This window comes from Idiotropiscis lumnitzeri, chromosome 5 (assembly GCF_059441095.1).
Source record: "Idiotropiscis lumnitzeri isolate Australia: NSW breed Sydney's pygmy pipehorse chromosome 5, RoL_Ilum_1.0, whole genome shotgun sequence".
Lineage (NCBI taxonomy): Eukaryota > Metazoa > Chordata > Actinopteri > Syngnathiformes > Syngnathidae > Idiotropiscis > Idiotropiscis lumnitzeri.
The window spans coordinates 19,655,124-19,680,711 of NC_142395.1; the positions used below are offsets into that span (position 1 = coordinate 19,655,124).

Genomic DNA, 25,588 nt, shown 5'->3' on the forward strand with positions numbered 1-25,588 from the left:
TAGCTAACGCGAGTCATTGGCGAGCTAAAGCTAACGTCATTCTAGCAAGTCGTGCCAAAATGTTAATATCCTGCTCACATTCTTTTTATCACTGACTGATTATGAAAATAAATGTTCATTTAGCAAATACTTTTTTTTAAATGTGACGGGCAAACGTTAGCAAGTTAGCATGCTAATTCATCTCAAACCTGCAGATTTTCCTTTGCAATTGAAGATGCACGGAGGGGGAATAATAAAAGAGAGATAAGTAATTACTCTTAATAATGCACACATGCCCAAAAAGTATGTATGTGCTTTTTTGCATTTAGAAACGTGCCTCGCTTCCTCGCGGGATGAGTTTTCTTTGAGTAATTTAGGTTTCTCGTCTGCCACTCTACTCTCGTAACAAATGCTGGAAGAAACGAAAATTAATATAAATTATAGTGAGGTTTTGCGAGAAACACCAACTGTCTGTCGTGTATGACGACTAATTCCTGCTTTTGTCATGCAACAGCATCGCCAATGCCTTGGCCAGTGCAGCCTGTGAACGATGCAAGAGTGGCTTTGCTCCCACTGAGAAGATCGTCAACAGCAATGGAGAGTTGTACCATGAACAGTGCTTCGTGTGTGCCCAGTGTTTCCAGCAGTTTCCGGAAGGGCTCTTCTATGAGGTAGTGATTCATTTCATGTGGGCAGGTCTAATTAGCTGGCATGACTCACAGCAATAAAATCAGTCCCCGATCACAAGTACTATGTGTTTTGAATGTGCTTGTTTTGTGTTTGCGTTACAGTTTGAAGGCAGAAAGTACTGTGAACATGACTTTCAGATGCTCTTTGCTCCCTGCTGTCGGCAGTGTGGTTAGTGTTGTACTGTACCACTTTAATAATGAATACTTGTTAATGAGTAAAACAAAATGATCACACCAAACAGCAAAAACTTAAAATTCCACATTCACCGGACTCTTGATTGAATGTAGATACCAATAATTTTAAATTTGAATGATCATGATTTATTGGTATTTATTTAACAATGTGATATTACTATTTTAGTTTGTCGTTGCTGTTCCCCACTCATGTAGCTAATGATGACGCGTAGTTATACCAGTGTAAATAGTGTATATTTAATGGCTCAGTTGATATGAGTGATATGTTGTTGGCAATGATATGTGTAGCGTGAAAAGATCTCTACATCTTTGTTTGTGATGACTCTAAACAAGTGATGGTTAATTCTTGAACTTTTCTAGATATAGGCCTAATTTGGATTATATCAGCAAATGGGAACACATTGACCAAGTGTAAATTCCGTTTGTAATTCTGTTCTTCTGATTCCAGAGAAGTGCTTAATGGCCAAACCAAACAAAATGTCACACGAATCTATCACTTGTGATCTCTCTCAGGTGAATTCATCATAGGTCGTGTTATTAAGGCCATGAACAACAGCTGGCACCCTGACTGCTTCTGCTGTGACATCTGCCAGGCTGTGTTGGCCGACGTGGGCTTTGTCAAAAATGCTGGCAGGTGTGTGTTTTTTTAAAAAATATGTATACCAAGTGTTTGTTTATGATGATTTCTCCCCATGTTGTCTACCTTGACTAAATGTTCTTTATATTCCAGGCACCTGTGTCGCCCGTGCCATAATCGGGAGAAGGCTCGTGGCCTAGGCAAGTACATCTGCCAGAAGTGTCACGCCATCATTGAAGAGCATCCACTGATCTTTAAGAATGATCCCTATCACCCAGACCACTTCAACTGCAACAATTGTGGGTCAGTACTCTCGCTTCACTCTACAGACATCTCCGGGGCACAGTGTCAGTACTCATCGATGACACTTAATATCTGCCTGCTTGTCTCCGCTGTGTAAGTGTGTACAGCAAGTCACAATTGTACTCCACTGTCCACAGGAAGGAGCTGACAGCTGAAGCCAGGGAACTGAAAGGCGAACTTTTCTGCTTGCCCTGCCATGATAAGATGGGCGTGCCTATCTGTGGCGCTTGCAGGAGACCCATCGAGGGCCGTGTTGTCAACGCCATGGGCAAGCAGTGGCATGTTGAGGTGTGTGTGCCGGGCCAGTTTACAATCATGCTACTTATTTATTTTTACACATTTAATGATCACCCTATAAGTGACTCTTGAAATTCAATTTGCTTCAATGTTAGGAGTTAAATATTTCTAATCCGAACTATTACTGAATCTAGGTGAATAATAATATTAGTCAATATTTTTGTTTGCACCTTTCAGAAGACTTTTGAGAAGCATAAAATAACACAAGGTCACTTGTAAAATATTTAATAGACTATCATGCATCTGAACTTCAAACATCTTCAAAAACACTGTAAACGGATTAGAAACAAATCAAACACACATCAAAGGAATGTGAATCATACTTTCATGTCACGCATAATATAACATGAATAGTATTCCTTTAATATATTTGCTACTTTCCTTTTGTTTACGAGCACCAGTTGTTGTTTTTTCTGTGCTTGCAGCATTTTGTGTGCGCCAAGTGTGAAAAGCCGTTCCTTGGCCATCGCCATTATGAGAGAAAGGGGTTGGCTTACTGCGAAACGCATTATAACCAGGTATGAAGACGGCGCCCAACTAAAATGCTTGTGTTCCTCCAAGTATATCTAAATATCTTACTGCTTTTATTTTAAAGCTATTTGGTGATGTGTGCTACCACTGCAACCGTGTGATTGAGGGCGATGGTAAGTATTGACAGAAATCTTAAAAACGCTGAAAGCGCATTACACTAGTATATACTGTTTATGATATTACCCATGCCTGTACAGTAAAATTGTTGAGCTCCAATATTTCTTCCCCCCCCCCAGTGGTGTCTGCTCTCAACAAGGCTTGGTGTGTTAGCTGTTTCTCCTGCTCCACCTGCAACACAAAACTCACCCTCAAGTAAGTGACTGCTTCCAACCAACTTGACGAGCATCCTACTAACCTATCAGAATACTTAATTTGTATTGTCCAACATCGTTGCCTTCTCATTTGTCTCCCCCGATTTCCTCTCTCACTCTCTACATGCTTGCGATGCCTTCGTATATCACAGAGATAAGTTTGTTGAAATTGACCTGAAGCCCGTGTGCAAGCGTTGCTATGACTGTATGCCCGAGGAGTTGAAACGTCGCCTGGCCCGTCGTGAGCGCGAAGCCAAAGAGCGCAAGAAAAAAACTGCTGCTTCTCAGTAGAATTCTTATTCTTTATAAGTGGTCACCTAATCTGCTGGTTGGTGCGCTTGCTGCCTTTCTTTTCCTCTGTTGCATGAATATGCGTGACTCTTAGGTATGTTTGTACTTGTTTTTTAACGTTTGTATCTTTTTTTTCCTGTTGGTATTCATTTCAGTTTCCCGTTATTTTTCCCGTCTACAGTGCAGTGAAACCCCACTATTTGCGGGGACTAGAGCCCTGCTGTGAAAAGTATCAACAACCGCATTCAGTAATACAAACATTCATTGTACTGGCTAGAATACTAGCCTAAAAAGTAAAAAACATACTTTGAGTTCCACGTTTGAATGGGCATGAGGTGCATTCAAGGACTGTCCACCAAACAGGACATCTCAAATGTGGACGAAAAACCACGACAAATGAATTCAACCTTTCCAACACTTTCACAACCGTAATATTTTATTGATTTCGAGTACAAAAACTGCAAATTGGCAACTGTCATACTGCTAATATGTCGAGGGTTCACCGCATATAGAGTACACTCACAGGCCAAAACATAAGGTACATCGATAATAATAAATTCAACACAAGAGCTTTATCAACTCTTTGCAAAGACAATAATAATCTGTTTTGGTATTAATTTAACAATATGCTAATAATCGTGGTTGGAGTTTAAAGTTGTAAAGAATCGAATTGTATCATATTGAGGTTTTTCCTCAAACTCCATTTTGGTTGCCTTACCTGCATGAGAAGTGCAAAAAAATTAGCTGCACCCTCTCTACAGCTCTTGTACCGTAATCATATTTTGTAGTACCTCATCTTTTTACCTGCGAGTGAGGTATACATTTATGTGATGGAGCAGCCTTAACTTTATTTATGCTGTTATTTGGAAAGCTATATCTCATAACTGCTATTCAACCAATTTTTATTGGAAGATGACGATAGCTTCAAAATGCACCCTCAGTTCTGTTCCGATTTTTAAGTGAGGGATATTTTCACCATTTGGGTTGATTTTGCATGTACTCCGAAACCGATTTATTCCCATTATCTGTCATAAGTGTCTGTCAAGTTAAACTGTCATTCAGTTTTGAAGACAAAAAAAATACTGAGGGTCCTCCTGCGTTATCTCAGTCTGCTGTGTGGGAACTGTTGATTGTGCATCAGAATACAGCGATGCCAATGAAAGAAAATAATGTTGGCTATCGCAATGACTGCTATATTTGCTGTGCTTTGACTGATGAAGCATTTTAGAAGCTCTTAAAGTAGGATGGCGGGGTGGTGCAAGCAGCAGGAGAGCCAGGTCGGGATGATCAACCGCTCCTTCCTGCAGTATTTTACAGCAGCATTTTCATGCAAATTGAGATCTGACAGCATCAATAAATAACGCTAATATGAGGTAGATAATCATGTGGGGAAATATGGATGCAGTTGGAAAGGAGACAGGATTTTACCATGTTTCAGTACTTCGGCCGTGTTTTGATTTTCTGTTAATCTGGACTGATTTATTTTTGTGTGTGTGCCTAAAAGCAGGAATATGCCTTCAGCCAGAAATGTTTTGCCAAAGGGTGTTAATGAGCAAAGTGTTGCACCTCAAGTGAGGTTGAGCCATTAACCATTGCGCTCCTCGGAAGCCACTCCGATCCATAATTAAATTGAATACATTGAGACTTAACGTGCCGTTTCTTCCTATTTTGCAGGAACAAGTTTGTTGAGTTTGACATGAAGCCCGTTTGTAAAAAGTGCTATGAGAAGTTTCCACTTGAGCTGAAGAAAAGGCTGAAGAAGCTGGCTGAATCTTTAGGACGCAAATAGACTGAGGTTAACAAAACAAAACATCCCTCCGACCCCTCCCAAAAAAAAAAAAAAGAAAGCTGGTTTTCATGATGGTTTATTTGAGTTTTTGTAGTTAACTTTTTAAAAACTATACCTACACATGTGTATAAAAAATATATTTACTTTCCCAAAGTGACCTTATCTGTTCTATTCTATCTCTATAAATGTGGCTTCCATTTCTCACGACCATCGAACAAATGAATTCATGTGTTGAACTTATTCTTTTACTTAAACTGTATTATGTATGTCTTTTTTTAATAGCCGTAACTTTAAATGTGTATTGCAGTTACGCTTTGAATTTTTATATAACACGGATTGTTCTCAACTGGATAGATGAGGATATTTAAAGCCAAACTTGATCAATTGTGCTCGGTTGCTTTCACATGTCCAAATGAGTGAAAAGAGCAAACAATGTTTCTAAGGTACCACACAACAGTTTTGTGACTAACATGTCAAACTTCAAAAGAACTGTTACTGGAGGAATGTTCATGTAAATGCCAGCCAGTAAGAAATGAATTAAATGATTATAAGGAGTTTTTTTTTTCATACTTTAGTCATCTGATGCATACATTAAAGCTGCAAATACTTTCTTTATTCTCAGAAGAGAACTCTCAGCAGCACTCATGTGTAACCCTCACGACAAAAATGTGGAGTCAAGTCAAATTTTGTATACCATTTAATATCGGGACGGGGAAATTAAAACATGTTTAAAAAATGTATTTGATTAATTGACAGATTATTAAAAGAACTCTTAGATACACAGCCCTACTTTTATGTGAGTTATTTTCACAGATCAAGGAATTAGTTCAAATAAATATCGACTTGAGTTTGGGATTTGATCTCAGTCCACTTTAAACCTTGGAATATTCATGATTCCACACACAGCTTGTGCTCTTTGTGAGCAAAATTGTTTGGAAATGTGACAACGGAACTGCTTGTGTGAGCAACATTTATTTTGCGCCAGTTTTGCATTTTCCTACCTAAAATGTACAGTTTCAGTTGATAGATTCTGCTTCTTTACAAATATATGCACTACATTGACATTTTACCGCACCATGCAAACTGTATATTTGCATTGCTCGACATCAATCGGTGTGGTATTCAGTCTAGTGATGGGGAAAATGATGCTTCAAATTTGCTTCGTGAACCAGTTGTTGTATTTTTGAGTCCTGTAGATGGCACTGTTGGCTTAAATAAAGGGTTTAAAAAAATGGCAACTCTGTGTGCTTTTAGCCCGATGTTGAACAGAGAGTGCCATCTAGAGGAGTCCAAAAATACTACAACTGGTTCATGAAGCCGATTTGAAGCTTCATTCACTAATTCAGTCCATATAAGACCCATGACTACCCGTCACAGTTCAGATAAATTGATCAACTACTCACATTGCAGATATTTTGCCCCCATTAAAGAACACAGACAGACAAAAATCTTCCAACACACATAACATCAAAGAGGCTTTTAGCTCCAAGGTTAGCATAGTGTCATATAACAATAAATGAGGTTCCAAAACCAATTAGGTATTCTCACCACCCCATAGTAATATGTACAGCATGTATTATTAGATTCATATTGAGCAATATTTTAGGAGTATCCATGCTGGATTCTTAGCAAGAAGCCAAGTGGAGATTTGATGAGGAATGATGAGTACCATGTAGGTGGAGTCTCGACAGGTGTTTCTGAGGAGGGTGTACAGTCTTGTGTTGTGGTTGGAGATGTAGAGAGAAACCCAGGAAGCGAAGTCGGAAAGTAGTCCATTCTCCAAAGGTCATGTCTAGCAGTTTTTTAATATCATCTGGGTCACCATATACCAAAGATGAGCCCGTGATGTGATTGCTTTTCACAATTTCAGCATACTTTCTTGGATATTCCATATATTCCAGCTAGAAAAAAATAAACAAGAACATGAAGCATTAGGGAGAGGGGGAGAAAGAGTAAAGTAGTTGCACCAAAAAGTCTTACTTCAACATTCTGGTTTCCTCACACGTTCTTATGATAGGCATGTTAGGTTGGTTGATGTTACTCATAAATGATTGAAAATGAAATAACTGTACAACCTTGCATTTAATAAACATGTTGCTCAACAAATTTGGTCCTGCTACAATTATCCTTAAGTTGAAAATATATTGTATGCATGTTTTCATTCATTCATTCCCAGATCAGAGTCCAAATCTCAAAATGTCCTCACATCCCTAGCGACTGCCCCTTAAATATAGTTCTTACCTCTTTGCAAATATCCTCTGAGTCCATATTGATTATAGCTGTGATTGGCAAAGGAGCAAAGGTTCTCATCCAACCGGAATCTTTCAATCTGGATGTTCCTCGGATCATAGCCAACTCTCTCTTAATGGAGGGATTTAGGTCCACCGTGACCTCGATGAGTGCCTTCAAATCCTTAATTGTGAAGTGGAAGTCTACCTTGAGAAATCTCTCAAACATCTCCGGGTCTCCATCTTGGTCAAGCAGATCTTCAATCTGTGAACGCATCACGTAAAGCTCCGCTCTCGACTCAGTGAAAACCTTCCACAAGCTCTTGGAATCGTCGGCTTCGGCCTCCTTGTTCTGATCAATATCGTCTCTCTGTTGAGCATCTTCCACGCACTGGATGATCCAGCTAAGTCGGCAAGGCCACTGATTGGCCAGCACAACCCAGGCGGCTATGAGGTCAGGCTGAGGGAGCTCTGTCTTTAAAGCCTTCATAATGATGACACTCACTCGAATAGAGTTGATCACTCTCTTCATGATCATGGAGTCATCCAAGATGTACTCATTTAACTTCCTCTCATTGCTCTCAAGGATCCTCTTAACCCAATTTTCCACTTCTGCGTCCGTTATATTTAATTCAACAGTTTTATCTATCAGCTGAATTGCCTCATTTGTCTCTAATACGACCACGGATGATATATTTGATAAAGAGTTTCTAATGAAGCCTCCAGTTTGATGGTTATCTTCAATCATGTTTCTGTCCCCGAGATTTTTTGAACCGTTGGCCAAGCTGTGAAATAAATTCAACTTTGAATCGTCACAAAGGGGTGGGACGGTGAAAGCCAGTGTAACAATTCGCTGCAGCAGCGCATAAGCCCGATCTTCTCTGCACAAGCAACCATCTGCAAAGTTGACCTTCTGTACGATAATGTCTGGATCTACGGCCAGAATTGAAATGTATGGACTGTCTTCCTCCGACAGCAGAATGTCGATAGCTTCCAAGACAGCAACGATTTTCGGTGGGGAGCAACGGTCTAAATTGGTGATCCTCAAGACTACTCGGATTCTTCTCCTCTCAAACACCTCCATGAACTCCACAAATCGAGACAGGAACCACATCTCTTTCCTGACTTCATTCATGAAGCCCAGCTTGTTGCTGACGCTCTCGTTATCCATGCCTTTCTTGATGTTGTGCTCCTGGTTGAAAATGAGGTTCTTGACTATCTGGAAGGCAAACTTCAATGCGTTGGCGGCTGGGACTCCAAATGAAGCGATGACCAGGCCTTCCAGCACACTCAGGTGGTTTGTTGTTCCATTAACTTTCGCAGTCGGTTTCCCCACGTGTTTTGGAAGTTCAAATGTCAAAAGGAATACTAGGATGATTAATGGTACCAATAGACTGAGAAGGGTGAAAAACCACAGAGGGCAGCAACAAATCTTCTTGGACCTCCAGTGATGAGGACCAGACACCACTATCTGTTGAAAGTAATAAAACAAATAGAGTAAGTGATTAATGGGCACTATGCATCAGTGGCGGTTGGTCAATAGAGGGCGCTAAGGTGCCACTCCACTGCTAATGGGATGTGTGTGAGTTGTGTTATATTTTATATGTGAGGCTTTGAAAGGAAAGTCAAGTCACGAACCTTCTTTTGTATTTCTTCCTTGACATCGTGTTGAGCCACCCGGTATAATACTAGCTGTAATATCCCCAAATCGCTTTTCATCGCTTGATAGAGTCGTAGGGCGAGACCGGCCCACAGCAGGTCACTGCCTGCAAAGTGCCAGGCACTGAAGTTTACGTAAATGAAACGGAGATTATAATGGTCCTGATTCTCCTTTGTCCAAATGGGCTTGTAGAATAGCAGCCGCCAAATTAGCGCTAACGTGCCCGAAAGTGAAGGTTTAACTGGTCGAGGCCGGGACTTTCCTTTGTCGTTCTCTTCGATCCTCAAAGTTTCCCGCGACATGTACACTGAAGCGACAAAAACAGTGGTGGTAAAAAAATACCTGCAGTAGGATCACATGGTGAGTATAATCACACTAACAGTAGACCTAAAAAGCAATCTACAAACCCTAATTCTAATTGTGTAAAACATAAATAAAACCAGAATACAATCACTTGTAAATTCTTTTCAATCTACAGTATGTTCAATTGAATGCACTACAAAGACAATACATTTAACGTTCAAAATGAAAAACATCAAAAAATAAAACTTGAAACGTGGACTCGTCAGACCACAGCACACTCTTCCACTTTGTGTCAGTCGGGCCCAGAGAATCCGACGCTGTTTCTGTGACTGTGTGGTTGATATGTACATGGCACTTTCACTTATATTAGCTCAAGTACTCGTTTCTCGAGTTCCATTTGATGTATTGCTTTAGTGCAAGCTTTGAAGCGAAATGCTTTAACAGTAAGCTTTTTAATGGTATGGGGAGGGTTGGATGGGTAGAATATGTGGATACCACATGTAAGTCGTAAACAACTTTTACGTTGCATGGTAGCGTTTTAACTGGCATTTGTTGATGTATCGACAAACTTTGTTAACCGACAAATTTTTTCTTAAGTGTTCCTGAGCCCACGTGGCAATATTCTTTCCACAATGATGACGGTCAATGTTAGTTTTTGGCATAGAGATTTCTCCATAACCTCAAAAGCTTTTGATGGTATTGTGGACCGTAGAAAATGAAATCTCTAACTTCCTCATGACCCTACTTTGAGAAAGTGTTCTTAAACTGCTTGACTGCTAGAGTGGTGAACCTCCCCCCATTATTGTCTGAAAACATCTGAGCCTTTTGGTGGGGAGCTCCCTTCCTTTTGTACCCAATCATGACACTCACCTGTTTCCAATTAATCTGGAACAGCTGTTTTTTGAGCACTTCTCAACTTTTGTAGTCTTGTTGTTCAGATGCGTTCAAAATGAGAGAATATATGACAAAAAAAAAAAAAAAGAACTAACATTCATCAGTTTTATCATTAAATATCTTTCAAGTGTATTGAAGTGAATAATTTGTTAGTGAGGAATGATATATGTTAGAAAGGTTTTGAAAATCATTGTACTTTTTTGTTGACAATGCCCCCACTTCATTGGAATTATTATTTTTTTTAATCATTCGATGGTTTGGATGATTCAACTGCAGTTCGAGGTTGCCATGGTGACACAACCTGCATAATTTGTACAGATTGTGATGAGGGAAAGCTTGCAAACTTGGATGCATTATTAAAAAAAAAGATCATTAGGTCTACTGCTCTCATTTGGAGCGGTCGACACTTGGTCATCCTCTTTGTTATTAACAGAGAATTTTTGCCCATCCAGCGATATGTCGCCCATCCATACATTCATCAATCTATTTGTTGAACTCATTGACATGAATTATTATTTGGAGGGGTCTAAATGATGGAGATCGAGGGAACACTCTATTATTTGTTGCTCATTTTTAGTCGGTTTTGCTGTTAATTGCCATTTCTCTGGAGATTATGAAAAATGAGCCTTTTTCATCTGTTACCCGGCTGAGAGAAAAAAGAACCTAAAGAAAAACTTGCTGGAAGGATGTTTTAAAGGTTTACAAAAGCATCATGCCAAGAATAGATTTAACTTTATATTTTCCAACAACTATTTAATAAATTATGCCATAAAATTGCTGCGGCTGTGTTATTCAATTTCAATTAAAGATTTTCATCTGAGCTGGTTTGTATATATAAAAAAAAAAGGAACACTTTTGAACTGAACTAACGGCAATCCTCGTGTTTAATGATTATCTGCCACAACAAAGCTTGTGGTTGTGTGCGCCTGTGCGTAAATAGGCTCCAAAATATATCGCAGCAACTTCCTGGTGCAAGTTATATTTGATAAGATAAAAACCAACAACAACATTCTGTTATACAAGTTTGCTGTTGTGTCGTTTGGCCCAAATTGCAGGTGGTGTTAAACGGATAAGAATATTATTCAACAATAATTGCAATTTATTTAGCCGAAACTCAACATTGAAATCAACCGTATTCCCGCACACCATGAGTAGGTCCATACCTTCCATTTTTCCAAGGATCCTTTTAAGTCGACTTTGACATGAAGAGTAGAGTCCGACAGTTGCAGGTGATGAAACTTTGGCCAAGGTTTTAGAGAGGGCATATGCAAAAATATCATCTAGAAACCGAAGCAGAATAATATATAAAAATGGTTAACTTGTTTTTTTTTGTTAACTTCAGCTTGAACAGATTTATTTTGCATGCCTTCAAATAAGAGAACGCTTTTCTTTCTGGCAAGCAAAAGTCAACGTGAATACTGTAAGTCCGTAAATACTTTACCTTTGGTGGGGGAAGACATGATGACCGCCGGTTGCGCAATTTCAAAATTTCACCTATGAAAAAAAAAAAAAAGCTGTTGCACCGCAAATAATTGAGATGTGCTTCAGCCTGAGATGTGTGTGTTTGCGTGCGCCCTTTGTTTGCAAAACGGCAACCTTTCGCACGTACCTTCTCGTGATGAGAATGCCAGAAAGATAAGTCAGAATTGAAAATCATTTGTCAGTCCGGACAGCCTTGCTTACTTTTGCATCATCGTATTGTGGAGACAGCATTTATTCTTGTGAAATAACTTTTTGGAATGAAGGATGGGATTTACATGTGCTGAATATAAAAAAAAAAAAAAAAAGAGTTTTTGCTTTTGTCTCCCTTGCATCGAAAATAAATCTCTGACTTCACTTCACAGGGTCTTTTAGCGGTTTTTAATGAGAACTTAACATTCATGCAGTGCACATTGTACCCTTTCCTACTTCACGCTGCTCCTTGGTTTTATGTTCACGGAACTGCTTCTCTAGGTCAATAAGTTATTTTGCTTGCACAAACCACTCCCTCTTTGCCCTTGCCTCTCACTCACCAAGACATGCCGTTTGACGGAATGAAATATTCATGTGATTCATACCCAACACCAAAATGATTTCTCACCTGCACTTACACATGTTTCTTGAACCGGTTTCAGAAACTTATGTTATCTCTGCGCAGATGTGTTCAAGTTGAAATGGTCTTACCTTGAAAAGTTCCTTTTTTTTTTTTTTTTTACTCATAGCTTCAAATCATGCAGTGACGAATACCGGTATGCCACCGTGAGCTTTACACTTGCTGCACTTCAGAACAACTGATATGACAGCGTCTATGCGTGTGAAAGGGAAAAAAAAAAAAAGATCAGGAAGTACTATCAGTGTGTTGTCCCGCCACTTTCTCGGAAGTGAGGTCAAAGACAAATTGGAGTTACAACTGGAGCTTCTCTCTCTTCTCCGTTTAAAGACCATGACTGAAATCGGTGCATCTTCACACGAACGAAGAATAGAAACATCCCAATTGCTTCCATGGCTCGTGGCATGAAATGCCCAACCATTTCAAACCTTGGGGAAAAAACAGAACAAATTAGTGATTTTCTGTAGGAGCGCAAGGCCTGGATGAGTCATGATGTGAATTTCTTCAACTGAGCCCCCCAGGTTTAGAAAGGCTGGATTCTTCGGCATGGCCTGAACTGACATGCAGAGCAGCTCGGACGCCAAGGCGTTAGTAATAAGCCTTTTTAGCCTACAGCGTGATTTGTCATGACATAACTGGTTAGTCAAGCTTTTAAAAACAAGCTGGATGCATAATTTCCCTTGGCACCATTGCTGTTTTTTTTTTTTTTTTCATTAGCTTTCTGAGACCATCTGCTGTCACATAATACCTTACAACTAAACTTCGGCACATGCACTTTGCTCGTGGTAAATGTTTGAGAGCATTGCAGATGTAATGTGTGCAGTGAACAGTGGGATTAGAATTGAGGCTATGTGAGTTGATTCCACTACGATGATTAAAAAAAAAAAAAAAAAAAAAAGACCATGTTTATACACTCGCACTGCACTTATTCTGTTCTTCTGCAAGCTAAACCTTTGGTGTCATGTTTTATTTTCAAGTCCATTTTCAGTGTGGCTGCTAAAAAGAAGCTTAATTTGTGTAATGTCTGATTAATATTTAAAGGACCTGGCTTCAGGGTGACTAATCGTGGCCCAACTACCACTACTGATTGCTGAAGTACTTTAATTAACTTGATTATCATACAGAGTGAAGTTGTGCGTGTGCGTGTCCGTGGTGTGTGTGTGTGCTTGATGGCCAAGCACACACAACACCGAACTTAAAACTTGCATTTAATAAATACAGTCACCGGCCACAATATTAGGTACACCTACACACGCACTTAAAATGAACCTTTACAAAGGTTTACGCCATCAGAATTGATGATAACTAAAATTTTAGGAACACCTGTGTGAGCACAAACAACATCCTCGATAATAAAAGCATCCATCGGTCAAAAGTGAGTCATCTGATGCATGTTATGTCTAGTAAGTGACTGTAATATTGAGTGCATTATTTTAGAGATACACAAAACCAAGCATCAGTGAAATCAGATAATTTTCTAAAGCTTGCAATGCTTTGACACACCAAGGGAGGGCCCTAATGTATCGTGCATGAAACCAGGACACTGCCTTTTGATCAGTCAACCCTCATCTCACTGCTCTGTTTGATATGTAAGAGCAAGTCTGACATTGTAGGTGGCATTCATTCAAAGTGGGGTGTGGTCCAGCTCTTAAGACGTGAGAGATACTGTTCGATGAGCTGATTAGCATTTTGCGCAAGCTATTACTGCAGCTTGGAGGACAAACTTGCACACATCCAAACGTACATGTAAGCGCGCACGCACAATAACATCTCTCTGTTTTTATTCCTTTTCCATTGTTCCTAAGGGAGGACATGCTTGACTATTGACATAGAGCGTGACACCGGCTTGGAACCGGCCCAACTTGCGCGGCGGCCTAATTGGCCTCAAGACCTCTTGCTGGCGCGATCTATTGATCTGTGCATCGTCAAAGGGAGAACGCGGGGAATGAGAGATGGCCGCATATACCAAAAGGAAGCTCTGGCAAATCCAGGAGTGATGTTTTTAGTTTTGCCATTTTTTTGCAGCACAGCAGAGATGGGGAGGTGTTCACCTTGAGGTGCAAGGGTCTGGATCCTTGCAAAAAGTTGATTTTCACATTCCGTGATTGTCTTTGATGGTCACCACGGGGACGATGGTGGCAAAAAATGGGTTTTCTGAATGCTATGACCCCAAGGATCTATAGACGTTGCTTGAAAAATCCCACTCGAGACAGAAAAATGAAAAGTCCTTCACACTCACAAAATCCACTTTTTGTTTGATACCTATGCTGCAAATCTTAAGGGAAGACAAATACGATGAGATCTCTACCAAAAGAGCCCTTCAGGAGCAGAGGTCTGAGAACTGGAATGAATGCTGATCCTGTATCTATCAGCACAAACATCCTGGCCGTGATTCTTTTTCATCAAACGTCTCCCTATTCGCATTCGGATGCAGGATCGCATCATCCTATTCTAATCTCTTTCAACATTCCTCATTCTTGCCTTTCTTCAGCAGGAGAGCCATTTCGGATAGTACGTGTTGTATAACTCCGGTCCTCGATGCCCGCTATTTGAATGTTTTCCTCCTCCAACACACCTGATTCAAATGATCAGAATTGTTAGCAGGCTTCCGTGGAGCTTGCTGATGAGCTGATCATTTTAATCAGGTGTGTTGGACGAGGAACACATGAAAGATAGCGGCCTCCGATCACTGGAGTTTTCCCCTCCACGGGCTTTACATTATGAACCACGATAACCCGATTGGGCGTAAACAGCGGACTAGTTTTTATCCTTATTTAGTCTGTCGTTAAGTCTTGCTACTCACGATTCTCACAGTATGCCCCAAGTTTTGTTACGCCTTATTGTATATGGACGATGTTTTGTTGCATTCACCCTATTTTAGTTCCGCATATGCACTGTGACTGCAGCTGCGTGAATTTCAAAATCGGGCTGCGTGGCAATCACAGCCCGTCACATTTGCTAGCCTGTCCTCTACGTTGTCTCAGGTCCGTTCCTGTTTTGTCCACGGTGGACTGAAAAGTGAATTCCATAGCAGCCTGGAACATAAGGTAAACCTGGCATAACTGCTACTTTGAACACATTGATCATTTATAAGAAAAAAGAAATCACTTGTATCGACCCTGAATTAGGGAAGTCCCTCCAGATCCAGCAATTGCCGCATTGATGTGAAGCTGTTGAAGGGTGGGGGTGATATGTTTCGGGTGTGTGTTAGGGGGCAGGCTGCAAAGTTGTTAATATACTGTAGTTTTTGAGGGTTTTTTTTTAGGGAAGAATGGAGGCGTGCAATGTTTTGACGGGGATGGGTGGGGGGGGTTAATGGGGTTTTTCTGATGTGATTGATGTGGGATTGCAAGGAGAGGGTAGACTCCGTAATGATACCAAGTTTGCAAACGGAGGGGGACGGAGCGACCTTGTAAACGTCAATGATGAGGTTTTAGAATTATATCGTCCATCCAGGTTTTGATGTCGGAAAGGCAGTTTTTTATGGTGGCGAGGATGATGTAGCAGATGTATTTGGTGGAAATGTACAACCGAGTGTGGTCATCATTGCCATGAAAATTTTATCCATGATGGCAAATGATTTTACAGCGAGAGAGCATGTAAATTGTCAACAGGAAGGGGCCAAGCAATGACCCTTGGAGGACTCCATGGCTGACTTAGTGTGCGGGACTGAGATTTGAGAGTAGAGTTGATCGAGACAAAATGATGGTGGTTGGAGAGGTATGAGATGATGTGTTGTGGCAGAGATGTCAGTAAACTGTCGATGGTGGGGGAGGATGGGCTCATTAATAGTGTCAAATGTGGCAAAAAGGTCAAGGAGGAGACAGGATCGAAATGGAGCCAGTGTCAGTGGTGACGATGAGGCCATTGGAAACGTTGAGGAAGGCTTTTTCCGTACAGTGGTGTGAACGGAATCCAGCCTGAAATGTTTCGTACAGCCAGGTGGAGTGGAGATGGTGTTAGAAAGCGCTCCAGTATTTTTAAGATGAGTCTGAAGTTGTTCAAATTGTCTGGGTTAGGGCCAATTTTTTTCAGGAAGGGTGCGATGGAGGCGAGTTTGAGCGGGGGTGGGACAGAGCGAGTGGAGAGGGAGGTGTTAATAATGTCGGTAATGAGAGGTACGTATGAGAGGAGTGATACATGGTTGGAGGAGACGGGATGGGATGGGACCAAGGCGACAGATGGAGAATTTCATAGATGAAAAGAGTTTAAGGGTGTTAGGGAAGAAAAGTACGAAAACCTGAGAGATGTTTGAGGAAAAATGTCAGGTTCTGAGCCGAAAAGTGTGGAAGGTTGGCTGTAGGGCGGTTTGTGTGGATGTTGAAGTCTCCGAGGAGGAGCATGGATGGCGAGAAGGAGGATAGATAGAGTTACAAAGTCAGAGAAATCAGAAAGAAATGAACCGTTTTTGGCTGGATGGTAGATGAAAGCAGCGGTGAATGATTTGGAGTCGGATAATCTAAAAGCTAAATGTTCAATGTAATTTGTTTGATCTCTGGATAAAACACCTGTTGTGAATTTTGCCATTCAGTTCCTTGTTTGAGAAGTTTTTCAAAACATTGACCAGTTGAACCTGGACTTTTAGCTATAAGCTGAATCTCCCTAACTTTGTGTGACAAGTGTATATGATGCCAACAGATTCAAAAGGTGGCCTTGGTGGAGATCTTGTTCGTGTTGTCTGTGCCGTTTGTACAACTTTGTATCAAACACATCACACAAAAAGGAAATGACTGAATTTTTACCGGTACCTTACCTAAGTGGTTGATGCCCACCATATTTTTTTTATTAAACAAAAACACTTCTGGAAACCTGCATGTTTTTTCCACACAATAGTTTATAAAACGTAAGGTATTCATCTCCACGGGGTGCCTAAATATTTCCTTTCCCCGCCATGTGCGGTCTTTCTTTTCAGCGGGTGTTACATTCATGATGCATGAAAGACTTTCTATATCTCCTCTTCATAACACAGCAAGACAACCAGAGCTGTCCAAAAGTCATCGCAGGGAAAACAGGAATCACTGAAAAGGTTTCTTTCAACGTGAAAGCCTCTTTGTATTCCCCTCCATGTGTCCATGGAATCTGTCTTTATCCCCGTCTCTAACAGTCTACCAGGTGGACACCAAATATTTTTTTCCTGATGGTGATGTGAGGATCAGTGTTCACTTACAGATCTCTTCACCGGCACGCACGTGTGCACACATTCACGCTGACCAGCTGAGTGTGCCCCCCTCCTCTTATTGGCAATATCAGTGGGCACAGGAGTCGGAGAGGTTGAAGGGCTTCATTTTTGAGGCGAAAGATGATGGCAGCTCTTGCTGAGATAGAATCGCGGCATCGCGAGACCCTTCGGAGGTTGTTATGAGGCCGTTATGAAATCTGCACGACTCTTCCACCTCCCCCTGTAGGTTCCCTCTATTTGCCCCTCCCTCCACTTTTCTCCCCAGCAGTATCCTACCTTGTGTCGCTCACTCAGCACTGACTGCAGTCTCTACGTCGCAGGGAAGAATTTCCTAATCGTATCAGGAGAAGCAAACATTGCGTTAGCTGCTTTATTTGGTGAATATTTACACCCGAAGGCGCGCAGCATGCACTGCATCATGATCATCACACCGGAGCTTGCCCTGCTGTCAAGATGCTGTGAAGCTCCTGACAAGTTACCTAAACAGACACTAATCACCGAAAGCAGCACTGCAGCGTCGTCACGCAGCAGACACCTTGACTGACAGATACACGCATAAAGACCATGTAGTGTGCACAACAGAGCAAGGGAGTGTAAACAAAAGTCACAACAAGTCCTCTTTGTCTCTCAGACGAGCCCGTGACATACCGACAAAAGTCTTGGGACACCATCTCATTACACCTACAGGAACGGTAGAAAATATGAAGTTGTCTTTGTCTGAGTCACTCACTTGATTGTCTGATTTTCAACAAGCTGAAAAACAAATTGATCAGCATTATGTTTGGAACAGACTAACATTTTCACTTTAAATGATTTGCGTAACACGTGATGATGACTTATTGTGTCAGGCTGCACAATTAGCTGGTCCAATACATCATTATTTCCTTCATGGTTTCTGAACAAATGCAATCTAACAAATCTCCATCAGGCTCAGCTGAACTTTTTGTTTAATAAGTATTCTAACAATGTTCGCTAAGCCCTTTTAAAATTACCACGGACCTCCGATAAATAAAGGTCAAACTGTCAGTAATTTTGAGCAGGATGACATGTTATTTATGATCGAGCCTCTCACAACTCTTTGTCCGGAAAAGCATTCAGTGACTTTCCAAAATGATAATTAAAATACATCACAGCATGCGTATTTGGGAATAACACACTCAGTAACATGATTCACAATCCACATTTGCTACTTTATAATGAGATCAAGTAATGCCCAATTTTTGACACCACAGAAGTGTTAATTAAACCGTGTTTATTATTGGGATTGCAGTGAAGAACAAGTGCAATGTATATGATCACATTTTATATTATACTTTCATTTTCTATTGCGTTTATCCTAATCGGGGTTGCAGTATACAAGCTCATTAAAAAAAAATGTATTCAAAAATTTAACCATTATACAAAATATGCATAGAAGGAAATATTCAGGTTGTATTAATCGTCTTTCCAATATTCATGATACATAGACATAAAGTTGGCGATCGCTTTACTGTTGTGTCATCCGGTAAGTGCATTTAGATTTCAGGTATATTGTCGTGATGCCTCCAATTAATCAACCAGACAGAAAAAAGGCAAAAGTCTGAAATCTAGTGTGGATGAAGAATGTGCTTTACGAGACAAGAACCATTTAAAGATGCTCCCGAAGATCATTCTAAACCTTTTCTGTCAGTTGCGAGAGAGCTTGCTGTAATCCATTATCACTGGGTGGATTAATTTGCATAATTCTACTATTGTGCAGTCCCAGGTCTTTTCCTGTCTCCTCCTTCAAACACATTATGAAAAAAAAAGGGGTCCTCTCAACCCTCAGCGACTTGTTGCTTTGGAAACAGCAACGGCAAAGTGGGGAGGAGTGCAGCCGAGCGAGGAGGGGGGTAAAAGAAGGGACTCGGTTGAGCAGGAGTGATAGAATGACACGGCCAAGCTGATGCGGATGTGATTAGCTGCCAGCACAAAAAAGGGAGTGAGAAAATGAGCAGAACGAGCAGAGGACAAGAAAAAGAAAAAGGGCAACCAGATAGCCTAGAAAGCGGAAACGACTGTTCAATACAGAGTCATTTTATGTTACTTAAAAAGTCATTTATCTGTGTCGACAGTCTATTACTCATGTATTCGAGTATGACCCTCTGCATTTCCTCTTTAAGCCCCGCCCATACTCTCCATAAACATTTCTCCGTATATAGAGTTCCTGTACCTGCATCCTCGCCTTTCATTAACCTGGCCTCTTGCCCACCAGCGGATCTCATCTCTCTGTTGGGGTTGGACTCTTCTGGTCCATTTCTTGACAAACTCAATAACAGTCGTCGAGTTCTCCTTCGTGGACCGAACTGGAACAATTCGATCAGTCCAATATGGATCCTGTTTAACAGAAGTAGTTCTACTGGAGCAAAACTGTTACACCCACGGGCTAAATCATGACCAAATTCTGTATGCTCAAACCCTTGCGTCAATTCAGAACTGGTATTTTGTGCTGTAAATATCCAGAGAGGTACCACCCACTCCAGTGCATGCACTCGCTCCCACCTTGCCCTCGCAACCATTTAGAGACCTGTTCATGCCCGAGCCCTCATTTGACAAGTGGACCCGAGTTAATGCTGAACATCCTTAGTCAAATGCTCTTTGGCTTTCCAACAGCAACCACACGAATATCGTATGGACTGAGCTGACTTTATCATTATAATTACTTGACTCATTGTTGTCTTCGAGAAGATGGATTTTACTGGGTCATGGGAGAGGTAGAATGTGTGTGTGACACATTTCTCAACTTTGCAGAGGAGCTGCGAAAAAAAAGACTCCCCAGTATATGGAAAAGATGTGGAGAAATGCTTCATTTCCCTTGTCAGGCTTCCTGTTGCGTGGCGGAGTTTTCTGTTGAGTTGGAGAGTAAATGAAATGACCAGGCACTCCACAAATTATGCCTCAGTGCTGTCAATATCACCATTGGAGGTAGATTTTGCTGTGATGAAAAACAAAACAAAACACTTCTCGTCATACATGTTTAAACTGTCCATATAACCTGACTGTAGAATATTATTAAAATGTTTGGGGGAGGAAAATCATCAATTTCCAACCCTATTTTATGCCTTTCATTTAATAAAACTATCTAATCAGAGATGAAGGCGGGACTGATCATTTACTCACGTACATCATTGCCTCTCTTGGGTTTCAATTGATAAATAGAACCGGTAACATTTCATTTTTGGCAATAAACCGTAATGATAAAGTCATGCTAGCAATGAAGCTACCTCAGCGTACATGAGCTTTGGGCAGAGATGCGGGGGTGGGGAGTGAAGTGACGACAAACTGTACCTTTACGATTGAGTTGGCTGAACCCGCTAGTCTCGAACAACTTGTTAACCTTGCCTTTAAAGTCGATTGTCGTCTCAGAGGCGGTGCACACCGCCCACTCGACATAATTCTCCACAACGCACCAGTCATATATTCAGTCACCAATCCCAAGTTTCACCTCAAGCGCTGGCATTTTCTGATGCCGTTGACCCCCTGCAGCTGTGGGCACACTCATCAGTCATCAGAGGAGAGAACACGCGGATACAACACCCATCTGTGTTTTATTGTGGACAGAGTGGTCATTTCATCGCCAAATGTCCGATACGGCTAATAAAAGGAAAGGCTCACCAGTGATGGGGCGGATATTGATGAGCTGTGCCTGTAGTTTCCCCTTACGCCGTCTTCAGCCCCGCTATCATATTCTGGAAAGACAAATCTAAAGCCCCGACTGTTCTGGTTGACTGATCAGCGGGAAATGGGGTGTTCTCATACCGTGCTCCTTTACTTTGGAATCAACTTCCTCTTAGTGTTAAAAATGTGCTTTCTATCCCGATGCTCAAAACTAAACTCAAAAGTCACCGCTTCACAAAACATTTGGACTTTGCATGATTTTTATCCCATATTCTGTTTTACTCTTGTGACGGTTACGTATTGTATTTTTAAATTGCACTGTAATGCTTACACGTCGTAGTCTGCAATGCACATGACCTGTTCGCAACCTCCTGTCTGCCTATCGGCTGTTCAACTGTGTGTGTGTGTTTATGTCTACTGCTGTTGACATATCTGTGTGTTCTTACTTATAACTGTTAAATGAATATAGATGTCTCGGTTTGATTTTGCACTGAAAAAAATCATTATGATTTTAATATATGTTTCAAAAAAATGAAAACACTGATAGACATTCATTTATATGTTCTCTCGGCAGAACGGGGGAAATGTGGAAAAAGAAAATCCAGGAAAAATCGGAGAAAAATCAATTTGTAATCTGCCCCAGCACCTTGGGGGGGTCAATGCCCCCCACCCACCCTAGCTCCACCAGTGCTTGTAATAATTATAATAATTCCTCCGAACATTTTAGGGTTGCTCCACCCAGAACGCATTTCTGGAACGACGGTACCTGTATGTAAATGACATACTTAAATCGATAGTAGAATGTGCTCAGCCAGAAAAGCACACAAGTGCCATCCTTTCCCGTTTTACGAATATGGTGGAATACGACTCAAAGACTAAAAGTGAGTCACTGAACTAGTGTTTGGTGGTTTGGATTACTTCACACTAAGATCATCTTGATGGATGTTACAACAAAGACAAATGTACTCCCGCATGGAACGCCGGAAGTCAGTCAATCTTACGCTGAAGAAAATGCACACATTCTTTGACAGCTTCTGTAATGGACCGATCTATTCTTTGACTTTGATGCAGGACAATTTGTTCTCGGAAGAAAAAGGGATGTAATGAGGCTGTAGCTCTGGCGCATCTTGTGTTTGTCCCATTTAATAATTATAAAAAAAAAGGTAAAAAACTCACTCAGATTATGTTTCCCATTTCTGTGTATTTTTGTTCTCTTTTCAATCTGCTTTTGCCCAATAGTGAACCTTTCACTCACTTCTTCTTTGAAAGGAAGAATATTTTAAAACGCTTTCATTCATTTTTTTTTCTTTTCCAGAAAATCCATCTATGAACTTTTTCTCTTCAAGGCAGCCAGCATGCCACCTCATCACAGTCATCCCAGGTACTTTATGTGAACGTCAATCCCAGTCCAGATGATAATGACCCTTATTACTTACGCTGACATTCTCTAAGCCATAAGCATCTGTGCACATGATTTGGCGCTGCGGCTGCAGCATTTGGTGTTTGCCTCAAGTGTGATGATTGCAAGTGGACATATTTTCTGAAGGGCAAAATCTTCTTGGATTGTTAGTGGACACATGGTGTGCGCGCATTATTTTCCATCACCTCCTCCCATTTCATAACTCCACTGATACCTTTAGCCCCTCTCGAGCCCTTCTGACCTTTCTCCTGTCCACTTGTCTGTCAATCATGTTCACTGCGGCAAAGTAGCCTGGTCCACCGTTGAATCAGAACCTATAGCGTACACGAGAGTAGACCAATTCCGCTGATCATCTTAGAGTAGATGGAGACATGAATCATCAGACTACATGTGTGTAAATCTACTACATTTACATATTTGTTCAAATCTAAAGTATTTTCAATGAATCAATACAAGAGCAAGCTCAGTTTTGGTTTACACAGTCATAAATGTACAGCACATTGTTAAAGTTTTTGTAATAGGAAGTGTGCATTAGTATCTTTCTAATTTCTCATACACCTCTGTGTGTGATGGTGTTTCATCGCAGATTAATTATAAATTGGTGTGAAAGACACACTTGGGAAGGTCACACTACATAGTGTGTAGTTGGAGGTGTTGCTGAAAGAAAGAAGAAAATACTGCTTAGTGATATCTCCATATGCGCTTGGTGAAGAACAGATGATGGGCATTCTGTCCCATGGGCGGAAAGGATGGACTGACAACCCATTTTGGGGACGGAGGACGAGAGGTTTTAACTTGTTTACTGCCATTGACGGCTAAAGACGTCAAAGATTCAGTCTTTTTTACTAGGCTGGTAGTGAAGGAGTTTTAAAAAGAACAGACTTAAGCAAGGACAGAAGTGGGTTTTCGTCCGTCCCTGTAATCGTCCCGAACCGGGTCAAGTGCTGCGGAAATAGAATTCCAATTTGAAAATCTTATACGTGCGGCTTTGTGAGGAAGCAATTGAGAGCCAAAATAACTTTAATAAGCATCTTCAGTTGCATTTAATTTGCGGGAAGTGATGAAGTGCAATATATACAGCCATCTCTACTGAGCTCATCTGTGAATTTGCCTCGTCTGACAACAAAAGTCTGGAAAAGGTTCCCATACGCTTGGTAACTATAACTGCATTTTGGGTTGTTTTGGGGGAAACAGGCATCTTGCGGTAGTAATAATACAATGGATAATACCCAATTAAATAACGTGGAGACCTGCGGGTATTCATCCAGAGTGGCTAATGTATGCTCAAATTCATTTGTATGTCTAACTTTAGCTATTGTGAGTTTAAACGAGGTGTATCTTGTAGTCTGTAAATTACGGTAAGTGGATGTGAGCAGAAAATTAGGCAGCTATTTAGTTTTAATTAATGTTTATGAATTATGTAAGTTATGCCGATAGCCTCTCATCATGCACGGACTTTTTTTTTTGTTTTGTTTTTGAGGCATTGACTAGTGAAATGCAAGAACGGAAGCTCTTTAAGAGGGATGGGGACGGAGAACGTTTTTTTACGAATGAGGTCAGAGGGACAAGAACAGAACGACGCTCAAGTCGTGGATGGAGAATACTTCTTTACAGTCTAACTGGAAATCCCTTTACCAACACACCTTTGATCACTGCTACTTAGAGAAACCGACACGCGTCCACTCAACACAGCAATTGATGGTGCGGAAAAAGGGAGAACAAAATGAGGCAAAGTGAAGAATTAAGCATGATTTCTCTGTCAAGCTCTCTTCACTCACTCAACACAAGTGCTTCATTGTCCAAGTGAACAACCGAGGGCAACCTCCACACCCCCTGACTGTAAGTGTTGCAGTTATCCGCAATTTGAAAAATGATGTTGAGAAATGACACGCAAACAACAGGGAGTCAAGAGGAGGCGATTGTGGCAGCATTTTATCCTGGAGTGTGGATAGCGCTGCAGAAAATGTAGTGAAATATATAAATATAAATATATATATATAAATATATATATATATACCATGTTATTATTCTCAAAGGGAACAGTGTTTTTTCAATTGAACAGTGCTCAGGAAGCAGACCAGCATTTTCTAGAACAACGGCAAAAAGATTTAGAACCTTCTAACCTAAAGTCCCAAAGTCAAGTCCTGACTCATCCTGTTTCTCAATAAAATTGATGTTTTTTTTTCAAATATATATGAATAACTCAAAGAATTATCAGATGACATGATTAACACTGATTTTCCACTCCATTCCACTAGTTCTATTTGAGTGATTCTTTTTTTAAGGTCTGGAAGTCATTGAGCTCGAGTGGGGTCAGTGAAAATGAACTCAGCTTTCCCGAAAAAATATGATTAGCCACATTTAATTTGTGATTTAACAAGGCGGGCAAATTGTACTTTTTACACAGTAGTACTGTCAGTTGTAGGCTTAACGGAATCCCGAAATCATGAGCATATTTATGATAAAAGTGTATTAATGACCGTAAACAATATAGGGAAACTTTGTAAAAAATAAAAAAAAGAATTTGAAAAGGAAAATACTTTCTCACAACAATGTATCATGATTCATGGTATTAAATGTTTTCTAGAGTTGCAAGTTTCTTTTTATCTATTGAGTCCGAGAAAATTTCATTTATGGAAATGCACAATTTCAGTCGTTATTTTAGAAAGCATTTTCCTTAACAAGTAAGCAACTTTGTGTTTTATCATCAAACAAATCTAGTTGAGAAATTCTAATTTCAAAGTTAGTTGATGGTCGGCTATATTGATCAAGAATGACGTTTACATTCCAAGTAAAAAATATTGCATGAGCTTGTTTTTAGCAGATACTGAAGAAGAAAAAAAAGAGTGGAGCCATATTACACGAGTGATTGACTGATTGTTCTGTTCCTGTACATCTCCCGGAACTCTGCCTCCCTCCATGTTCTCCACATTAAATGAGGTATATTTGTGCATGGCAAAATGTCACGGCATATAATTTTCTGATTTCGCCGACTCCAACTCTTAGCCAGCTATATTTTTTTCTGGCCTGTCTCCACTTCATCAATTCAGCAAGAGAAGGTTAACTTGCCTTCAGACAAAAAAAATCAAATCAAATCTAAACAACAACAACAGCATTTCCTCCTTGCAGGAAAGCACTGGCTCGAGATCACCCTACAATCAATTAACTGTGTGTGTCATTACGGATTAGCTCTATGTACAACATTGTCACACACAGC

At 40.6% G+C, this 25,588-nt stretch overlaps 2 protein-coding genes across 7 annotated transcripts in view; one reads left to right on the forward strand and one right to left on the reverse strand.

Moving 5' to 3' along the window:
* lims1 (LIM and senescent cell antigen-like domains 1) overlaps window positions 1–25,588 on the forward strand; it is a 64,312-nt gene that overhangs the window by 372 nt on the left and 38,352 nt on the right. For 2 of the 5 annotated variants that reach the window (XM_088295979.1, XM_088295981.1), the window contains exons 2-10: window positions 494–650; window positions 771–837; window positions 1,377–1,497; window positions 1,594–1,743; window positions 1,881–2,031; window positions 2,466–2,558; window positions 2,636–2,684; window positions 2,808–2,883; window positions 22,267–22,332. In XM_088295979.1, the coding sequence (XP_088152105.1) occupies window positions 494–650; window positions 771–837; window positions 1,377–1,497; window positions 1,594–1,743; window positions 1,881–2,031; window positions 2,466–2,558; window positions 2,636–2,684; window positions 2,808–2,883; window positions 22,267–22,332 (930 nt within the window). Of the gene's footprint in view, window positions 1–493; window positions 651–770; window positions 838–1,376; window positions 1,498–1,593; window positions 1,744–1,880; window positions 2,032–2,465; window positions 2,559–2,635; window positions 2,685–2,807; window positions 2,884–3,034; window positions 3,211–4,847; window positions 5,746–22,266; window positions 22,333–25,195; window positions 25,218–25,588 lie in introns of those variants that run through there. The other 3 variants (XM_088295980.1, XM_088295983.1, XM_088295982.1) reach the window with 3 other exon arrangements.
* On the reverse strand, window positions 5,642–17,647 carry nkpd1 (NTPase, KAP family P-loop domain containing 1). Of its 2 annotated transcripts, none has more exons than XM_088295977.1 (6): window positions 17,592–17,647; window positions 11,489–12,564; window positions 11,211–11,327; window positions 8,829–9,157; window positions 7,204–8,661; window positions 5,642–6,863 (listed from the first exon to the last, which is right to left on the reverse strand). In XM_088295977.1, exons 2-6 carry the CDS (start codon window positions 11,505–11,507, stop codon window positions 6,588–6,590), a joined length of 2,199 nt encoding a protein of 732 aa, XP_088152103.1. In that variant the 5' UTR covers window positions 11,508–12,564; window positions 17,592–17,647; the 3' UTR covers window positions 5,642–6,587. The 2 variants fall into 2 exon arrangements, with proteins under 2 accessions (XP_088152103.1, XP_088152104.1); XM_088295978.1 differs by lacking the exon at window positions 17,592–17,647 and having other exon boundaries at window positions 11,489–11,541; window positions 12,211–12,709.

Excerpts from the sequence above, each read along its gene's own strand:
- nkpd1 (XM_088295977.1), bottom strand. Across the intron at positions 9,158-11,210 it reads GATCCTTGGAAAAATGGAAG|TGTACATGTCGCGGGAAACT; the intron begins GTATGGACCTAC and ends TTGTCGCTTCAG. Across the intron at positions 6,864-7,203 it reads CAGAGGATATTTGCAAAGAG|CTGGAATATATGGAATATCC; the intron begins GTAAGAACTATA and ends ATTTTTTTCTAG.